Source organism: Podarcis melisellensis, assembly GCF_964234715.1.
Source record: "Podarcis melisellensis genome assembly, chromosome: 3".
NCBI lineage: Eukaryota > Metazoa > Chordata > Lepidosauria > Squamata > Lacertidae > Podarcis > Podarcis melisellensis.
This window is the reverse complement of record NC_138530.1, coordinates 39,521,238-39,541,080: the sequence shown is the minus strand read 5'-3', so window position 1 is coordinate 39,541,080 and position 19,843 is coordinate 39,521,238. Positions and strand designations below refer to the sequence as shown.

At 42.2% G+C, this 19,843-nt stretch overlaps 1 protein-coding gene and 1 long non-coding RNA gene across 2 annotated transcripts; one reads left to right on the top strand and one right to left on the bottom strand.

Annotated features, from left to right (window-relative positions):
- Nucleotides 1–1,134: 1,134 nt before the first annotated feature.
- Nucleotides 1,135–13,103, bottom strand: FAM98A (family with sequence similarity 98 member A). Its single transcript, XM_081905379.1, has 9 exons — nucleotides 13,008–13,103; nucleotides 12,543–12,650; nucleotides 10,783–10,931; nucleotides 10,178–10,312; nucleotides 9,165–9,349; nucleotides 7,555–7,635; nucleotides 5,772–5,888; nucleotides 4,798–4,965; nucleotides 1,135–2,943 (listed from the first exon to the last, which is right to left on the bottom strand). Exons 2-9 carry the CDS (start codon nucleotides 12,593–12,595, stop codon nucleotides 2,167–2,169), a joined length of 1,665 nt encoding a protein of 554 aa, XP_081761505.1. The 5' UTR covers nucleotides 12,596–12,650; nucleotides 13,008–13,103; the 3' UTR covers nucleotides 1,135–2,166.
- Nucleotides 13,104–13,252: 149 nt separating this feature from the next.
- On the top strand, nucleotides 13,253–19,843 carry LOC309366663. Its single transcript, XR_014166833.1, has 2 exons — nucleotides 13,253–13,919; nucleotides 16,666–19,843. It is a non-coding gene; the product is annotated as an uncharacterized lncRNA (long non-coding RNA).

The following is a 19,843-nucleotide window of genomic DNA, read 5'->3' as shown; positions in this document are numbered from 1 at the left end:
AAATTGCATGCATTTACTTGCTTTCCGTATCTTAGTATGTTTACAAAATTCAGGTCTATGGTGAATTTAGGGTGTCCTCCTTGGTTAAAGACTTTGGTGGCAAAAGGCAAAGGAGAATACCATATAAGGAAACTGAAACTGAGTCCCAAGGTCAGGGAAGAGGAGCAAGTACAAAGCTATAACCTGATTTGTAGGCATGCAATAGAATGATAGTCCACTATACTTTTTTTAAAGCAGTTTAAAAACACTTGCCAACACTTGATCAAGACGTTTTCTACATTCATGAGAATTAGCAACTTGGCTATGAATATGTTCTATGCAGGGAAACATAACGTTTATACTCCTTGACCTATAATAGCATCTAGGATCAAAAATTGCTTGTGAACAATACACCTGAAGGGGCAGAACCACCGCCTTCCATTTCCCTGCCACTACTAGCTGTTCTACTTGCTACGACCAAGAAACAGGCAGACAGGTGAGAAGCCCCATTCCTATTTGCAAGGTGCTTTTTGACCTCTGATGGAAGCCATTAAATGTCCCCCATTCTTAAAATCTAGGAGGCAAAATATATAGGTGAGACAGCCTGTTTCACCTGTCTAGTGTTTAACTATTCCTGCCACCCCCCCTTGTACACGCAAGAGGGAAATGTGCACTTGGGAGAGAAGTACATGTGGTCTGTGCGTGTGGGTCAGATGCACGGATGTGTGGCCTCTGTGAGAGAGAAGTAGGTGAGGAAGGAAAGGCAGTATGAATATTGTGTTATCTCTCCAAGAGGGAGAAATGTGGTGTACACCTGAGTGGCAGATGCATGTGTTTGTGGTTTGTGTGTGTGCAGTGTGCATGGCCACGTTGTGTATTTTTGGGGGAACTGGGGAATGCTTCCTGTTCTTATCAGCCAACAACCATGTAATAACTGTGGTGTGACGTCGACACTCAGGACAAAAGCTTACTTCCCATGGTAAGCCTGAGACTCTGGCAGCAGCACTGTCTACTGTCTCCAAACTTGGTCTATGCCCAGTGGCAGCATTTTGTGGCTAGCTTCCACAGCATTTTCTCTAAAGTCAAGCTGTGCCTGCTAGCTCAAAAATATTGGTAACCCATGCACCAACTGAAAGTTAAAGAGAAACAAACCAATAGGAGAACAGATACTTTTATTGCTCACCTTTTATACAATAGCACACCTTCAGCCATTTTTCTTTCACAGCTTGACAATGTTTCTGTACACACACGCACACTCACACTCATACACAAAAAAACCCCAGGCAAGGCGCACTGATGTAACTTTTAGTAAGGAAAACTGTAACAATCCCACCTGAAGGGCATTTTGTCTTCAGTTAGATGCCAAAAATTGAAACCATCCTATAATTGCTGATCAGTGGTATTAACTCGTGCACAAAACAAGTTTCAGCTTGCCATTACTGCTAGCTAATTTCAAGTAAAAATTAGGCTGGTCAGGGGATCAACTGTTTTCTGGTGTGTGAAATGAATCTGAATTATGCTGAAGCACAAGGCTACATATACTATCTGTTCACAACTTAGCTCGGTTTGTTATATGACCTTTGCGTGGCATGACAGTGGTTGGGTCTCTGATGGGGACATGAGTGTGGTTTTGATCAATGAGAGATAAGGCTATTGAACAAGTCATCAGCAGTAGAGCTCATATAATAGACATGGACCCCGTGAAGTAGGCTGCAATTCTGTGCAGTTACAAATGCAGAAATCCAACCCACTTCAAAGGGCCTTGCACACAACTAACTACACACACCTGCAGCTTTACAATACAGGTTTGAAGTCAGCTTGTTGTCTACAGAAAATCAGGGTGAAGAGCAATATTCAAAGTGGCTTGAAGAGCGGAAGATTCTTAAAGGAAGAATGAGCTTATGTAAAAACCGACAGACATACTAGTTTGCATATTAAAGGTGTGACAGACATGTACTCAATTTTCCTTTAGTGAACAGAACCAGGGCTGCTGTCTTAAAGTTCTGAGCTTCCTGGAGTTGAAATGCTGCATTTTAGGCAGCATCAGACTTATGCGCACCTTTCGCAGGTGCTCAAAAGCAAAGATCGTTTTCCAGAAGCAGCCTGACATGGCCTGGTACTAATTCAGAAAGAAAACCATAGAAAATCTATTACATGAGCTCTGCCCAAATGTAAGCTTTTGCAGCCTCAGCTTGTGAAGTGTCTTCCTTGTCCAAATCCAGACTGATTGTACTGATATCCCCCATGTTGGAAGTGCTGCTCAAATTGCCCCCCTTGATTAAAGTTCTGTGCACCTCTTGCTCCCCCCCAGCCACCTCCTTGCCCGCCACGGCCGCCACGACCACGGCCCCGACCTCCTCCGCGGCCTCCACCTCGATCATTGGAGTGCCCATCTTGATATCTGTTGTCTTGCTGGTAGCTGCCGCCACCACCTTGATATCCGCTTCCTGAATATGAAGATTGATAACCACCATAGCCACCTCCTTGATAGCCGCCACCACCGTGATAACCCCCAGTTTGAAAGCTTGCGTCTCTGTAGTTACTATCCCTATAGTTGACATCTTGATAGCCACTTCCTCCTCCATCAGTCCAGCCTCCTTGGGGTTTGCCTCCTCTGCCTCCCCCTCTGGCTCCATAGTCATAGCCACCACGTCCTCGCCCTCCTCGCTCGTGACCCCCGTGTTCATGGCCTCCACGGCCTCCGTAGGATGAGTCGTACCCTCCGCGGCTGCCACGGTCGTAGCCTCCTTGGTCATATCCTCCGCGGCCTCCTCGGTCATGGCCCCCTTGCTCATAGCCTCCACGACCTCCGTAGGACGACTCATAGCCACCTCTGCCACCCCTGCCTCCACCACTTTGCTGCTGAGGACCATCTTGCCTTTTTTGCCACGGTGGCATTTCGGGAGGAGGAGGTTCAATTTCATTGGGTCTGCCACCTCTGTCAGGCACTCGGCCCATTAATACCTAAAAGCAAAAGAAGGCAATGTGTTGGAAGAATTAACACAAGGGAAGAACTGCACTACTTACAGTGTTAAAAACTCTTATATCTAAGCTAATCGCCAAATGGCACCTTAAACCTAGGTTATGGGTGCCACAATGGAATGTTTAGGTGCTTTTTTGCAATTGATATTATTCACTTCATTTCTATACCATTTTATATTTTAAAGAACAAATCTAAAAGTGGTTTACATGAAATAAATAAAACAAATTCAAACTTGAAAGAAAATATTTCAGATCCTTCTCTAAGGACTTGAATAAGTGACATTTTGCTTTTCCCAGTCGCCAACCTGGCATCCAGAGATCTCCATGTGATTGCAACTGGACCCACTCCAGTCACAAAGCATGCCTGGTACCTGAATACACTATTTAATATATAAAATATAACACTATTTAATAATCTGAAAACACTGTACTTTAAAAAAAAAAAGAGTTGAAACGGAAGTACTGAAGAAGCGGGGTGGGAAGGATCTTTCAGCAGATCAAGATATAATCCTTTATTATAGCAGTGCTTAGGGCTGGAGATGGTCCACATTTGGTATGCAGAAAAAATGGGCTTCCTTGCCCATTATGTTTCATTTTTAAATTTTCTGTTAGATATTTTCTCTTACTGACATAAGACATCTTCCAGATAGATTTTACATTTGGGACTCAGCAATATATTGCTCTTTTGTTTTAAATAAATCTAAGGAAGCGTTGACTGTATTTTTTTCATTTCTGAAAATAATTAGTCTTGAAGAGGTAGTGGTGGTCCTTGTATAGTGGGGGCTTTGTTTGGGATACCTAAATGACTACACAGTGACAGCAAGAGATATAGGGGAGTGGCAGTGCATTAGAAAACAGGCACAGCATCAACACTTCACATGGGTATTTTGGGGCTAGCATGCACTGTCACCACCTAAAAAAAACAACTTTAAAAAGTGTTCTGCTGGGTGCACTGCTCTGGCAAGCGCTGGCAATGGACACTAGATAATCGCTATTTCCCCAGAGGGGCCAGGGTGTGTGTGGGAGAGAAAGTGGGGAGAGCAGCCAGTGTAGCGCAGGGGACCTCCTCAAGCCCTAATTATGGAATAGGGCAAGAGTATGACTCTCAAATATAATTGAGAAAATTCATGGCTGACATAGAATTTGCATCCATATCCATCCAGTCCCACATGGCTTCCACTAGGTTTTGCTAAATTTGTTGAAAGTCAAAATATGCTTCCACAGATAAGCACAGCTACAATAGAGGATTTTCTTGCTACATGACTACCTTGTAATACTGCAAACCAGTATGACACTTACTGTACCTTGTGCAACACCGATTTATTACTAGCATGTACCTAGTCTATTGCCAATAACCTTTAGCAAAATAATATCTAAAAGTAGTCTTAAGTAAACAAGGAACTCATTCTGAAATATAGGGCTGTTTTTAACTCAAAAAGGCTGATCCTCTCTGCCAGAGCTCTTCAACCTTAGGTCCCTGGTGTTGTTGGACTACAACTCCCACCATCCCCGCCACCTTAAACAATGGTCAGGGAGGACGGGAGGTGCAGTCCAACAAAATTGGGGCCCCATGGTTGAAGAACCCTGCTCTGTGCTATATCAACATGTGACACAGAACAGTTAACAACTCCTGTGCAATGTAGCAATGTAGCAGTTGGCATTGAAACCAGCCCCCCCCCATGCCATTTTGTACACCTGGTAAAAGGAACCGTGGGAAGGGAGTGGCAAAACAGAGTGTGTATTGTATGTGCTGAAAGCATACAAAAATTTCCCCATCAAGTTATTTAATATCCACAGCACAGTAGGAACTAAATTATATCAATGTGACAAAGGTACCTTATTAATAGCACATGCAGTCTTTTCTCTGATGGACCCGCTGCTCGTCCTCATAATCTTTGACAAGTCTTGCCGAGCTGCCAAGAGGTGAGCGACAGATATAGCGCATTTGGTAGTAAGGGTGGCACGCTTCGGCTGGTAGACTTTAGCCAATTTCTCTGTTTGGCTCTGTGATCCAAAAAAAGAAGAGAGTCAACAGATGTAAACAAACATTCAGCTAAAAATTAATTATTTACCAATTTAAACAACAACAGCTCCAAGGACAGATCAAGGCCCACATGGCAGGCAACTAACAATTCCTGAAAAATGCTGTATGAGCTGATGGGAAAGTGCCTAATGGGACAATATACCAGCTTATATAAATAAAGTGTAAATCCAGCTTCGAAGTTCTCTCAAATGTTATTTTGTTCTTCCTCTACCTATTTTGCCAACCATTTTCCAAGTCTGTATCTCATGCTGCATTTCTGAAACTTGTTCAGACTGCATTTTAAAACTGCAGTTTCCCCCATTTACAGCTCTCCTGAGAAAAAATGGTTCAAAATAAATATTTATGAGGCACCGTAATATAGTGATTTGGGTACATTTTGTGAAGCAAATGATTAGCAATGCTATGGGGTAACTGTTCAATTATAAGCGGAAAAGTGCAAAGTGGTAATAATCCTTTCCCGATGACATTCTTATACTGGCAACGCATGTGAAAAGCAGATACGCAGTGAGCTACACTAAAGTTTTCACTTGCCCCTAGCGCAAGTACACAGCTGATGATTAAATTTACTCCTAAGGGTCAACAAAAGAGCTACCAAATGAAATATAAGCTTTAAACAAAAGTGCTTAGTACATTCAGAGACAAGTCAATTAAATTATGGTATACTTCTACCATCAGAGAGCCATCAGAGAGTTTTTTTGGCAGACAGCAAAAAAGAAAAGAAAAGCTCTTTGCAAGGCCAAAGCAAGTTGCATAATGCAAACTGTACCTTTGCTCGATCTGACCAGCCAAACGACTGGACAGTCACATCCAGACGTTTCACTAACAATTTCCTCCGGACTTCATATTCATTGGCTATGGCTTGATTAATAGCTTCAATTTTTTCCTGAAATAAAAATGCATATCACATATTACACTGCTTCTCAGCCAGGGCATTCCTAGTGTGCAATGTACTAGCGTACTAAGCCAAGAAACAGCATCTCAGGCCCATGTGCTCCCCATCATGTGCTAATCTGGGGGTTTCAATCCCAGTCTCTTAACACCATAGTTCCCTGGTTCCACTGTAATGGGGACTTGCAGATTAATGTTAGTTTACTAGCTACAATTTTAAAGCACGGTCTGATTCCTGGCAAGTAAACCAACATCAAATGACTGCTCCCCATTTTGGATGTAACAGAAAACCATACTTTAAAGAGGTCAGGACCGAATGGTCCTTCATCTTGACAACAATCAAGAACACGACAGTTCCATAAAGACTCAAAAGTTTTAAATCCAAATTGATAAAACTAACACTGATTCCTAGAAGAACTATAATATCAGTGTTCCTATTAGTGCTGTGACTGTAATGGAAGGCCAAGGTTTACATTTTCTTATCTATAAAATAAACACAACTATACATATTAAGAACAAATGCCAGGAAGAGAAGCATCAGATTAAATGTTCCAAGTAATTAGCTGCAGAATAAGAAAAAGGACCTCTGCAGCTCCTGCTTAAAAATGCTAAGACTAATTTTAGGATGGGCTATAGTTCCTGCCAAACAATGGCTCAGCATCACTGAAGACTTGGAGAGTAAAACCTTCCCCATATCAGGATGTCTAAAGACCCAGATCCTCTGTAACGTTCTACCATATTTTTCGCCCCATAGGACACACCTAGTTCTTTTTTTGGGGGGGGGGGGATAAAGAAAAAAAAATATTTTCCCCCCCCAGGCACGGGGCTGGCGCGGGGGAAGCCTGAGCTTCCCCTGACCCCAGCCCCATGAACAGCCTGCTATCCACAAGCCTAGGGAGCCCGGCGGGAAGTCGCGCCGGTCTCCCCAGGCTTGTGGAGAGCTGTGCGTAGCCCGGGCGTGCTCTTCAGCGCGCCCCAGGCTTCAAAATGCAGGCAGCTCTGCGCAACCCTCGGGAGACCGGCGCGACTTCCCGCCGGGCTCCCTAGGGCTGCGCAGCCCTCCGTGAAGCCCAGGACTGCAGGCAGCTCCGAGCAGCTCTCGGGAGCCCGGCACGAAGTCGCGCCGGTCTCCTGAGGGTTGCGTAGAGCTTCCTGAAGCCTGGAGAGCGAGAGGGGTCGGTGCGCACCGACCCCTCTCACTCTCCAGGCTTCAGCGAAAGCCTGCATTCGCCCCATAGGACGCACACGCATTTCCTCTTCATTTTTGGAGGGGGAAAAGTGCGTCCTATAGGGTGAAAAATACGGTATTTATAGGTGTATAAATATCACGCACTGCTGAACTGTCCCTGCCCCAAGTTGCATCGCTGCTTTAATTATGGTTTAAGGTCATCCTTAAATATGGGGTTCCTCATCCTGCATTCCTGAGGGATGTCAAGATATAACAATCAATTGTGAATTTGGATGTGTTGAACTTGGGACAATCAAGAATCTATTTTCTCAAATGCATTTTGCTTCACTCTAAGTAAAACTGAGAACTTGATCAGAATTGGCTAGGCCTTGAGAAAAATCACACAGTTTTGCTTAATGTACATGAAAGAAAATATATAAAACAAAAAGAGTCAAGGATAGAACAAAAAGTGTTTTACAGACATATGACTTACCCAATGAACTGGACCCAGTGGTTTTGACAGTAAAGGTTTTCCTACATGATTTGCAGGAACCTTTGCTAATGTTTCTTTTAACTGTAATAAAAAATATACTATGTTAGAATAGCACAGTATCATATAGTGAATGCTTGCTCTCTTCCCCACCAAACATATGGATTTGAAAGGGAATTTGAATGCTTCATACATAATAGAAGCTACACAAAAGAATACATTCCTAAAATTTTCAGATAATTGTGTTGGTTTAAAATAAGAATCTTCTGCAATTCTTTAATAACATCGTTATGACATCAGTAAAGTAAACCACCTCTTATTAATGTGGGAAGGAAAGACAACTTTAAAAAAATTCTCAGTTCAAGAATGAAAGCCTTTTAACCATATGTCTCGGTAAAAATAAGTTGCAGTGAGTTCTTCTGCTCAGGGTTCAAGGTGCTGCATTCCATTCCCACCAGTGAACATTCTTTGCCCACTGAGCATGCTTAATTCTCACTGGCCGGTTGTTTGTTTTGCAGTGGGGATGTTCTTGTGCCCAACCCTAGCTACATTAAAATTTCTGATCACTCGATTAATATCTATGGGAAGGCCTCACTTCCACATCCCTGGAGACAATTTAAAATAGCTTCTCAGTGTGAATTAGGAAGTGACCTATTCACATCATGAGATAGTGCTTTATAAACTTTCATTTCTAGCCATCCTATTCCGACAGTTTTCCCCCGCCCTCTCTTAGTCTCTCAATATTCCATGCCACTTAGAGGATTTGTTCCCCTGGCCACCCCCCCAAAAAAACTGAATTTCCCCTCTAAAGAAAGTGAGTATCTGCAAACCTTAGCCTAACCCTAAATCTGCTGATACCGTTTTGTGTGCATGGATGGTACATTTTTGGCCACAAGCACAGGAAAACTTGCATTGCTATTAGAAATAATGATACTGAAGGACAGGCTTCCATCCAGTGGGTAGTGCCATAACACACACACACAATCTTTTCACTCTCAAAGGTGAGTTATAAATGCTGGAGGTTGTCCTTAAGAATGAGCCTACCCTGTATACTAAGATAATCTTTGGAAGCCCTTCTCCAAGAGTCCCCACTAAATGCAGCAAGGTGGGGGAGATGGAAGAAAAGGCCCCTCTCAGTGGTGGTGCTACATTAGTGGAAAGCTCTCTCCAAGGTGGCTTGCCTGGTGCCTATTCCAATGTCTTTTCAGCCCCTTTCCTTTCCTGGTCTTTTCACTCCCTAATTTTACCCATTGTACGTTTTATACTACTTTATCTGCAGTATTTAAAATTCATTGCTTTAAACTATGCATTTTCCTTTGTATCTTATTGTTTTATTTGTAAGCAGCCCTGAAATATGTTTACTGAAGAGCAGCATATAAATTTATTCAGTAAACATAACAACAAAAGCCTAATGAATAAGAGAGCTTGGATCCCAGGGCTTGCTTACGGTGCTCTATATACACATTCAAGCTTTCCCACCTATCTATTCTTGCCATAGTCCAACATGCTCCCAGAAGTCACTTGCTTTCTTCAGAATGCCATTCCACTGCAGTAGGATTACAGCTGTAAATCATGGATTCAAGTCTATGTACCTCAAAACCCTCAGTTCTTACCTTTTTTTCTATTCCACTGAAGAACTGGAACATAGTTATGTTGGCAGGAGGCTTGGACATGCCCAAAGCAATACATATGCCTTTCAGCTCCTGAAAGACTTCACTACCACCTCCCTCCTGGGCTTTTTTGGGAGGAGCATTCACACAGAGCATTCTGGCAGCTTCCAGTTCTGAGATGAGGTATGCTGAAGGAAGAAAAGCTACAATTTAGCACCTTTTAACAAATATCTGCCTTGGTTAGCTGTGAACATAAAGGAAACTATTATGGATTCCATAACATATTTATATTAACCGAATGAGAGGTGAGGTTTAGATAAGACAAGGATCTAAAAAACAGACTACCAAGTGGCAGGTCTGCTAAGGGTAACAGTGCTCAAGCAAGCATGGCATGCCTTTGCAGAATGTGATTTATTAATTTAGATATTTAGACATTGCTTTTAAAGCAAACCTCACAAAGTAGTTTACATAAGAATATGGTAGAGCATGAGACTTTTAATCTCAGGGTTATGGGTTCAAGCTCAATGCTGGGCAAAAGATTCCTGCATTGCAGGGGGTTGGACTAGATGACTCTTGTGGTCCTTTCCAATTTTATGATTCTATTAACATAAATATCAATTAAAACTCTGTACTAAGACAGCACAGACAAAGCACAAATAGGGGTGGGGGGAAGCTAGATCTCTCCCAAGAGCAGGATGGTTCTTAAGTAGCTAGGGTGAGCTAGCTACTTTACTACATCACTTCTGAATGAGATGTCTTTTCACTTTGAAATGCTGATAAAGTTTGTTCATAACAAGCAAAGAGAAAAAATGCTTGGTGGTTGTTGTTTTTACTTGGACAGTTTCCAATACAATACAGACGAATGAATCCAAAGCTTCAACAGATCAGACTATATTCTTTTTCTAAATATCGTAGTATCATAAGTTCTCAAGAATCATCAGCAAAAGGACAAATGTCCTAGTTATCTCCACAGTGGCACAAAAAGGAACAAAAAGATTTTGATATTTTCAACTTACTGAGCAGCAGCAGGCAGTTCTTCTGATTGAGAAGGCGCTTGGTGACGTCTCCTGATATTAGCGTTGTATATGGGCAGTTCATTTCACCCAGTAACCCACTCATTTCAAGCTGGAACTCATCTGCTTCGGTGGGACCTTAAGACACAGAACATTTTCATTTAAGAGGTTCAACTATTAACTCTTTGCCACGAGTTAGGACAAAGTTACATTATGAACAGACTGCTTCCATACATGTTATCAACATTCACGGTTGAAGATTAAAATAGCCTATTTTCTTTTTTTAAAAAACCCAAAAATATGATTAACATTTCAAACAAAAGAACTCAGGTGATACAGAATGGCAAAAATAGTGTATTCAAATGAACACTTTAAAAAAGCTCACTTGTACGAAATATAGCGGAAGACAATTAGTAAAATTGATTCCATGGGTATGTAGGCAAAAACAGAATGTGGCATTGGGCACAGTATTCAGCTTCCTGAGAAGTTCAACTTGCATATGAAAAAGCTTTTACATCAGTTTTGGAAGCATCTATACCAGCACATGTTTTCAGAGCTAATATGAAAGAAACAAATAAATCAATGGCGTCAGACTCATGATTACTCACTGTTAGTCGCTTGCACATTTTCTTCTAGTTTGCAAAATAGCCTTAACTCTGACACCAGCCAAGCACAGAGTTTAGTATATTCAGGGGAACTGGCCCCCCCAGAAGCTGCCTGGGTCAGAGCACCGTCTTCTAACAATGGGCCTTTGTAACTGACAAACAAACAAAAATAAGAACATGTTATTAAAAGCCACTGTACAATTTCTGAGGTATGCAATCCATGCATATTTGGTGATAACACCACTAACACTTCAATATATTTATCTGGAACACCAATGATTTCAAAGGTACTTCCTTCAAGTTAGCATGCTTTGAATTGAAGTCTATATCCTCATCAGAATCTTTAATTTTTTTTGCTCACAATCTTCCCTTGTTATAATTATCTCTCTCATTCTTTCTTCTCCCTAATGTTTGATGCCCTTGCCTCTTTCTCCCTTTGGTCCTTCCTCTGCTGATCCTTGCCCTTGCAAAGTTTAGATTATAAGCTCCTTGGAGCAAGGAACTGTCCTCTTTTTGTCAGCTGCTGGATTGCATTTAGACTGGAGATGTAAGATACATCTAAACAACAATAAAAGTATAGTAGTGAAGGTAAGGGGGAAATATACATTCATTTTTGGCTACACTAGCATGCTACTTCTCCCCACCGCCACGTCCCTGAACAACAGAATCAAGGAGAGAATTCAAAGAACTGGTGCAGATGTTTTGGGACAACTGCCCAGCCAGCCATAACAATGCCAAAGAGATAAGCCCCTGTTCTGCTTTAAAAGCAGCTTTTCTCTTTCAAACTGGGAACCACTGTACTCACAGTACTACCCCATGCATGCACTTTCAGCACTTCTTTGGATCCCAATCCAGTTCTTTACTGAATAATGCAAACAAATTTGTTTTTGAGAACACATATGATAAAATTCCTTACCGTTCATAGTGTATTATCTATTACTACTATTTACAGAAAACTCAGAAGATTTGCAACAGTGGTGGGGGGAGTCAACATTGTAGAAATTTCTTTGTGGAGGCTGTTAAAATGATGCTGGACTGCCAGATAGATTTTTTTTTAAGCCTGCTGAATGGATGTGGCCCTGCCTTCATGCACAGCACAGGGCAGAAACACCAAATACTCTGTGATCTTGTAATGCCTTGAAAGGTGGTGGAGGCAGATGGTTGATTTGTATTTTCAACCATTTTTAGTGCTATTAGACAACACTGTGAGATTCACAAAGCAGTTCATAATTCAGTTGAACATAAGTTAGTTTCATTTGCAGATAATATACTTTTGTTCATTTCAGAACCTCAGACTAGTATACCTATCTTGATGCAAATGATAAGACGCTTTTGGTAAAATATCAAGTTATTCTGTTAATTGGTCCAAATCAAAACCCTCCTCCAAAATAAAGCTCATAGTGTATTCCAATCCAGTTCATCTACACAGCTGCTTTATTTCAGAACTGAATCATATGGTTCGAGACTGTTTACTAGGCCAAAGAGAACGGATCTTTCAATGAGCAGAATGTTATCTCGTTAAGAAACCGCTATAGATATTGTCTTTTACTAACACTGAGCACTAACGTCCCCTCCCCACCTCCAAGCAACTCCCCCCCCCCCACAACACTTCAAGAATTTAGTGATGATTACAAAACTAAAGTGATTGCCCCACAAAACACGGAGCAAGGCGGTGAGGACACATAACAACCCCCCCAAAAAAACTTTTTTTTAAAAAAACCCCGAAGTTAAAGTTATTTACACATATTTGCTCTCATACATACCCGAGGTCTTCCAGAGACTCTAGGATGTCATTCTCCATGAGCTCAAACTCCATTTCCGGGGCTTCAGAATGAGCACAAAAGAAAAAGGGGGCTGGAAAAACCTAGAACCTGCAATTAACAAACCCAGACTCGGTTAGCAACGCCTGAGAGAATGCAGCGGTCACCATCATGACTGGCGCAAAGTGGCTAGAATGCCCTGCTCGCCTCACGCTTCGCCTGTAGAGGGGGAGATCGAGCTCGCCCCACACAGACCTGCCCCCCACACCAGGAACAGCCCCACTGAATGCCCGACCACCGACCCCCCCTTCCCAGGCGACACTGTCCTAGCGGTGGGCAGGCGTTCAGGGGCTCCTGCTTCCGTTAAGAACTGGCTCTGGCCTGCCTGGCCCCCACCTCCCCGCCCTACTGAGGGGCGCCGTTACATCCCGCCCAGCAGCGCCCCAAACCCCCTACCCCGCAACCTACCTTTCGCGCAGCTGCTCCGCCGCCGACTGCTGGGTTGGCATGTCAGGAGGTGGGGGAAGGGCGAGGAGAGGGGGAAGGCCCCCTTTGCCTGACCTTTCACCTCACGGGGGGGCGCCGCCAATCTCGCCTGATTGAAAAAAATGCTCCGCTCTACGCCTTGAAAACCCTCCTATTCCCTCACACTCTGCCTCTAACGGTTCATATTGGTCTAAGAAAGCCTCTCTTTTTATCCCTTAACGCAGGAAGTTATATTTCAGAGCGTCAATAAATATTTTCTTCAGGCACAACTGTAGGACAGCCCTAAGAGGACTTTCTCGCTTTCCCTTTCCTATCTCTAAAGGAACCACGTTGGGGGAGAAAAAAACCCCTGGGCCTGAAAGGAGGAGGAGTTGGACGGTGTGGGGGAAGGGACAAACTACTTCAAGAGGCGGGCGTTTCCGCTTTGTGAAACTACACGAACCAGCATGCAATGGTTCACCTTTCGCTACTCTCCTAGCCGTTGAGCGTTTATGGAAGCTGCGCTGAAGGAGCAAATACTGGCGCCCTCGTGAGAAATGGAATCTTTTCTAGTTATTGAGGATTGCTGAAGCATGATGAAAATAGTATAGAGTGGCGGCCAACAATAGCTATTGCAAATTACCACTTTCAGCCCCGAAAACTGGTAATTTTGCAGTAGCTATTACCACTTTTGCAAACTGAGGAATAAAAGTATGACACAGGGTCTTCTGAGGAGCACAAAAAGTAGATGAACAGGTTAAACTGTTCCAGGACTGTACCACTTCAGATTGCAGGTGTGATAATCAGGAAAGAGAGGAAGACCTTGCCCACTGACCTCCTAGCGCAGTGCTGCTGACATTGCAATGTGTCCACTCAGAAATAAGCCACGCTGCCTTCTAGCAGTCTTATTCCCAGGTAAGCAAGCAGAGGATTCCAGCCTGCCTAAGCCTTCCATTTATAGCCAGCCAGTCTGTAGGATGGTGAAAGAAGAGACGCAAGGCCCGTTTCCATCCACTGTATTTTATTTTCCTTTTGCTAGTCACACATCTTATGAAAACAGGATCGCAATAGAGATCAAGGTTAAGGAGAACAGATAGCCATTTCTTTAACATGCAAACAGGGAACCTGTGACTTTTCAGATGTTGGACTCCCATCAGCCCCAGCCAGCTAAGGCAAAGGTCAGGGATGATGGGAGTCCAACAACCAGTCTTTGCTCCATGTTAGATTCTATGTGTGAATCCCACCCCCAAATTAATTCAACCTACCTCAAAGGGTTGTGAGGATAGGTGAAGAACCATGTACACCACCATGAACTCCTTGGAGCAAAGTCAGGCTATAACTGTAAAATATATCTGCCTTGCATAATCCAGTAGCAATTTTAGTGCTTTATTTCTTTGCACTATTACTCCCTGCCCCCACCATTGATGACCACTTTCTCTCATTCTGCCAGCTTCGCCCATCTTCCTCCTGTCATGGTTTATATAAAGTGAGAACTGTCAAATGAGAATTGTTTTATGTGAGTTTGCTAAATAACATAGGTGGTGTATGAATACTTCATTTTGTTTATGGCAAGAAAACTGTCTCTGCAAGGAAAAATGGGGTTTGCCCAGCAGTGCTTCTTAGCCGATCAAAGGGTTGATCCCAGGTAAGAAAGCAGCTACAGCAGAAATGAGACAACTCAAAGCTCTCAATGCTACTGTTCTTTAGGGTGTTCTTTAGGAAAGGGCAAATGCTATCTAGTTGAGCCCTGAGAGACTAGCTGAAAAGGTGCTTCATGGTGTATGTTTGAAAAGGAACCAGTAAGTTCACAAATGTTCTAAGATAAACTGTAAAATGCCACTTTGAGCTCAAACAAAATGTGCCACAAACATGCTTTAGACACAGCTTGGGTGAAAAGATATAGTGGGCAAAGAGGAATTTGTAGCCCCGAAGAACTGGCCTGCTCCAAAGGCTTTACGCAAAATACAAAACTGAGGGGTGGGGGTGGGCAGGGCAGCAAGTATTCTGGACAATACAGTAAATCTACCACATGGGTAGGATGAGGCTGGACTCACACCAGAGAGACCTAAACAACCAAGTGATCTAGATATGATTTGGCATTGAACCATTAGACCTCAGGTTTATATGGCTGCAGTTGGCCATCCCAAACTGCAGAATGATGCCACTTGCAGAGGTACTGCCTTGTCACATTTTCAGATTTAGATTGTGGAAGATAACTTTATCAAAGATCTGTTAAATCAGCTAGCAGAATCCGAACCTCTCTTCTTTGGCATGATGTCATTTTGGAGCAATCAAAGTGCTGGTGAGAGGCTGTTGGAAGGTAACTTTCCCAGCTCTCCAAGAAGCTTCTCTGAGTGAAACTCCTGAATAGGAAACAGAATCACCAAAAAAATAGGCATCCTTCTCACAGGAGGTGCTTCTGTCTGCTTTTTAGACATCCACAACTTTGCATCAACCATTCTTCACCCATTCAGGAGTGTTTCCCAACCCTCAGAATGTTTTTGAGGAACTTGGAAAACTGCTGAGAGCAAGAGAAGTTGGGGAAGTAATAATCTAAGAAAAAGGAGATTCATAAGATATACTGCCCCACTACCCTGGCTGGATCACACCAAAGGCCTATCCAGCATTCTGTTTTGTAGCCAGCCTATGGGAAGCTCACAAGCAAGGAATGAGCACAACAGCATGCACCCTTCTCTCCTACTCATGCTTCCCGGCGATTCATTTTCAGAAGCATCAGACTAGATACAGTGGCAGTCAATTCCATTGTTAAACTGAATGCTGTTTGAAGTACAGTGGTACCTCAGGTTAAGTACTTAATTCGTTCTGGAGGTCCGTTCTTAACCTGAAGCACCACTTTAGCTAATGGGGCCTCCTGCGGCTGCCACGCCGCCGGAGCACGATTTCTGTTTTCATCCGTAAGCAAAGTTCTTAACCCAAGGTACTATTTCTGGGTTAGCGGAGTCTGTAACCTGAAGTGTATGTAACCCGAGGTACCACTGTACTTCCTTTTGTCTGTCCTGAATCTCTCACCATTCAACTTTAATGGTTGATCCCAGAGTCTAGTATTATGGGAGACCTATCCACCTTTTCTACAGCACCATGCATGGCATGCTTTGGCAACCCCATGCTTCCCTGAATCCAAGCATCATTTTTAAAACAATTGCTAGACAGGCTTCATGAAATAGTGACTGGAAGCACTGTATCAATCAGGTCCTGGTTTAACATTTGGAATTGTAATCAGTTTTCACATTGAGATAAGGACACTTGGTGCTTTGCACTGAAATAAAGTTACTTATGTAGTTCAGGGCTGAGGGTGGGGGGGAATTGCTCTCCAGAAGTTGTTGAACTACCACTCCCATAATCTCTTACAAACTTTGGCCATGTTGGCCAGGGCTGATATAAGTTGCAGTCCAACATTTGGGGCTGCAGGTACCCCGCACTGATGTAGGTACTAAAAAAAGTTACTGAAATAATGTCATGGTGCAAAAAGAAAACCCAGAGACCAGAGTAATTTTACAATAAGCATTTTAATGTATTTGTTTAAAATACAGTGATTTGACACACATTTCAGTGATGATACCAGAAATTTTATAGTAACAGGTAACTACGGATAATTACCTTCATTTTTGTTATCTACCTCTTTTTCTTTTACATTATGAAGCTCACCTGAAATATTCCACTCCAGTATACCTTCAGGATAGGAAGAACTGGGCAGGAAAACTCCCCCCAGCCAAAAAAAAGGAACACAGTTCATGCAAATAAATACCAACCTTGTTATTGTTAGATCTGTTCAAATATTCTCAGGAAGTATCAGAATTGCTCAAATAAACTAGAAATAAAGGGTGGTCATCAAGAGTGAACACTTTACATATTTATCAAATCATTGCTTTTTGCCCTGTCATTACCCTTGTTTTATTTTGTCTATGCTAGAGGCTTCTGCTGTGCAACCCTCCCCAAGGCTTCTCTAGAATGGAATGCCAGGGTCTCTTGCAAAAGTACTGGCTGGTCACAACATAAAAATTACTCTGCTCCCGAGGCCTGAAATGCATACAGGATTGCCCTGTTGCCATACTTTTAAAAACAGCATCTTGGAAGTTACTTAAAATACTTTTCCCCCACCCCCCCCCCCATTCTAATATTGCCAGGTATTTTGGCAACCAGTCTTATTTCTGTTCCACTAGCCTATGTTCAGCTGCTGACTTTTCAACTAAATGTTAAAAAAGATTCAGAGGACTTCCTCCCAGTGTTAAAGCTAAAAACTTGAGAATTAGCATTGTGCTTTGCTGGTTCTGATGGTGTTGGATTTTTTGTGTGCTGGAGTGGAGGGAAAAGATAACTTTAATGCATGGAAACTGCCAGTAGCTTCTCCGGGTATATTATTTTTTAAAAGCTGGAGTGAGGGTGGAGATGCAAAATCCCTATCCATAGAAGAATGCAAGCCCCGCCCCTAACTTTTAAAAATTGTAAATGTCAGACACCAGAAGGAGGAAGAATGTGTTGTTCTTTAAGTGCTCTCAAGAGACACTAATCAGGGGGTAGTCAATGCAGTGCCCTCCAAATGTTGTTTACAGCTACCATCACTCCTAAGTACAGGCCATGCTGGCTGAGAGCTACAGTTCAAAACACCTGGAAAGCACTACATTGGACCTCCATGCAGTAACCAACAGGCTCCCCTGCAATTAGGGCAGTGAGGGAGGGGAAGGCACACTAATTCAGCAGCTAACGGGCAAGATCCCAGGAATGATTCAACAAGTTGCGAAACATCATCAGGATCTGACGCAAATCACTATGACTGCATATGCACCATACATTTAAAGCACACACCTGAAGAATCGTAAGAACAGTAGTTTGAGAAGAGTGCTGGGAATTGTAGCTCCATGAGGTGCAAACTACAGTTCCAAGGGTGGGTGGGTGTGCTTGAAATGGTTTGTGTACACAAGTCTAAATCACTCTAATGTGATAAACAACCCCATGTCTAGGAAAAATTAGAATGATATCCAACGTTAGTCATACTCAAGACTCACTGGAAAAAATGAATTAACATAGCTTGTTTGCTCTTTAACTACCTGTACTTTTTAATCTAAGGACTCAGCTATACAGCTGCAAATAAAACACATTGTGTTTTAAGTGCAATATACAATGTTACACTAGATAGCGATAGTGAGCCTTATACTAAATTCAATGTATTTTTAAAAAATAAAAAAGCATTTTCAGAACGATTTTTATTTGTGTAGATTCCACCTAAGTGCCCTGAAATGTATCCATACAAATATTTATTTGCCCCCAAGTATTTAAAATTTAATTCTCACATCTAAGCAAATGCTTGGTGTTAGTAAAGTGGCCGATGACCACTTAAATCAAATGTAGCAACACACTAATGCACATGTATTATGCAATCACATTCCATGAGAATCATCTTATTCAGATGAGAATAAAAAATGTGCCAGAGAACAATACCCACAATATTCAAGAGGCTACTTATATCCCTCAATGCAACTATGCCATTGTCTCCCCAACTAACAGGAAGAATCCCAGATCCGTAACAAAAAAGACAACACTGTAGATGCATGTGTATGTTAATAACCTGAAACAATTTATTCTAAATCCCTAGAACTTAATTCAGCTTGCATAAATTTAAACATTAACCTTCACTGAAGTTGCAGAAAACTACCTCAATGATCTTTGTTTACTAAGGTAGCTGGTGACCACAGATATATTTTCTAGTGCTTACAAGAAAATTAAATTGTATTTGACAAGAGAAGTTAACATGTGTCACTACACCTGTACACAACCAGCTGCCTGTATACCACACAATTTCTACCCTTTTCTAGGACCAGAAAAAGTTTGCCCTGAAACTTCCAGCATTTGGCTTCATTGGATGGTCAAAATTATAGAATGGAGTTTTTCTTCCTACCATACATGATTTTCTACATCCTTATCATCACTTCAAGTGTACTCACCTCTTTTCTAAAATAAAGAGCCCTGGATGTTGTTAACCTTTCCTTATGCAGTTGTTCCAGTCCCTTGATCCAATTTGGTTGCCTTTTTCTGAACCTTTTCCAACTTGAGGTGACCAAAACTGCACACAATATTTCAAGTGTGGTCTCACCCAGATATGTATAACATTATATTGGCAGTTTTAAAGATCCCGAACGTGGACATCACTTTTGCCATTTGGTTCACGCTTATCCTCTATGTGTCTCATTCCTGGCCAGTCACTGAAAATTCAGGTCCCATTAGCATATATATAGTACTTAAAAGTATGATCTCTCTGCACCTTACTTTGAATTGCATTTGCCATCTTATTGCCCATTCACCCAGATTTGGAACTGCCTGCAATTCTTTTTAGCCACATTGAACAATTTGCTATCAGCAGCAAACTTGGCTACCTCCCTGATCAACCCAAACTCTAGATAATTATTGAATACATTAAGAAGTACAGGTCCCATACTGATCCTTTGGAGTCCCCCATTGGGAGAACTGTCCATTTATTCTTACTCTGTGCTTCTTGCTACTTAACCAATTCCTGATCCATAAGAGGACCTCTCATTTCATGTCTGTTACGCTTACTCAGGAGTCTTTGGTCTATCAAAAGCTTTTTAGAAGTTTAAGTACACAGTATCAACCGGGTCACCTCAACCAATATGCTTGTTGACACACTCAGAGAACTCTAGAATGTTGAGACAGGACTTACCCTTGCAGAAGTCATGCTGGTTTTGTTTCAACAACTCTTGTACTTTTATATACCTCACAATTCTATCTTTAATAATGCTTTCCACCAATTTTTCTGGAACAGATGTTAAGTTAACTAGCCTGTTATTTCCCACATTCCTCCCACC

What these genes read in the sequence shown, in the direction of transcription:
- FAM98A (XM_081905379.1), bottom strand. Translation starts at nt 12,595, where the DNA reads ATGGAGTTTGAGCTCATGGAGAATGACATCCTAGAGTCTCTGGAAGAC. An exon ending in AAATGTGCAAGCGACTAACA is followed by an intron (nt 10,313 to 10,782) that starts GTGAGTAATCAT and finishes CTGTGTCTTAAG; the next exon opens with GTCCCACCGAAGCAGATGAG. An exon ending in CACTGGGTCCAGTTCATTGG is followed by an intron (nt 5,889 to 7,554) that starts GTAAGTCATATG and finishes TTTTTATTTCAG; the next exon opens with GAAAAAATTGAAGCTATTAA.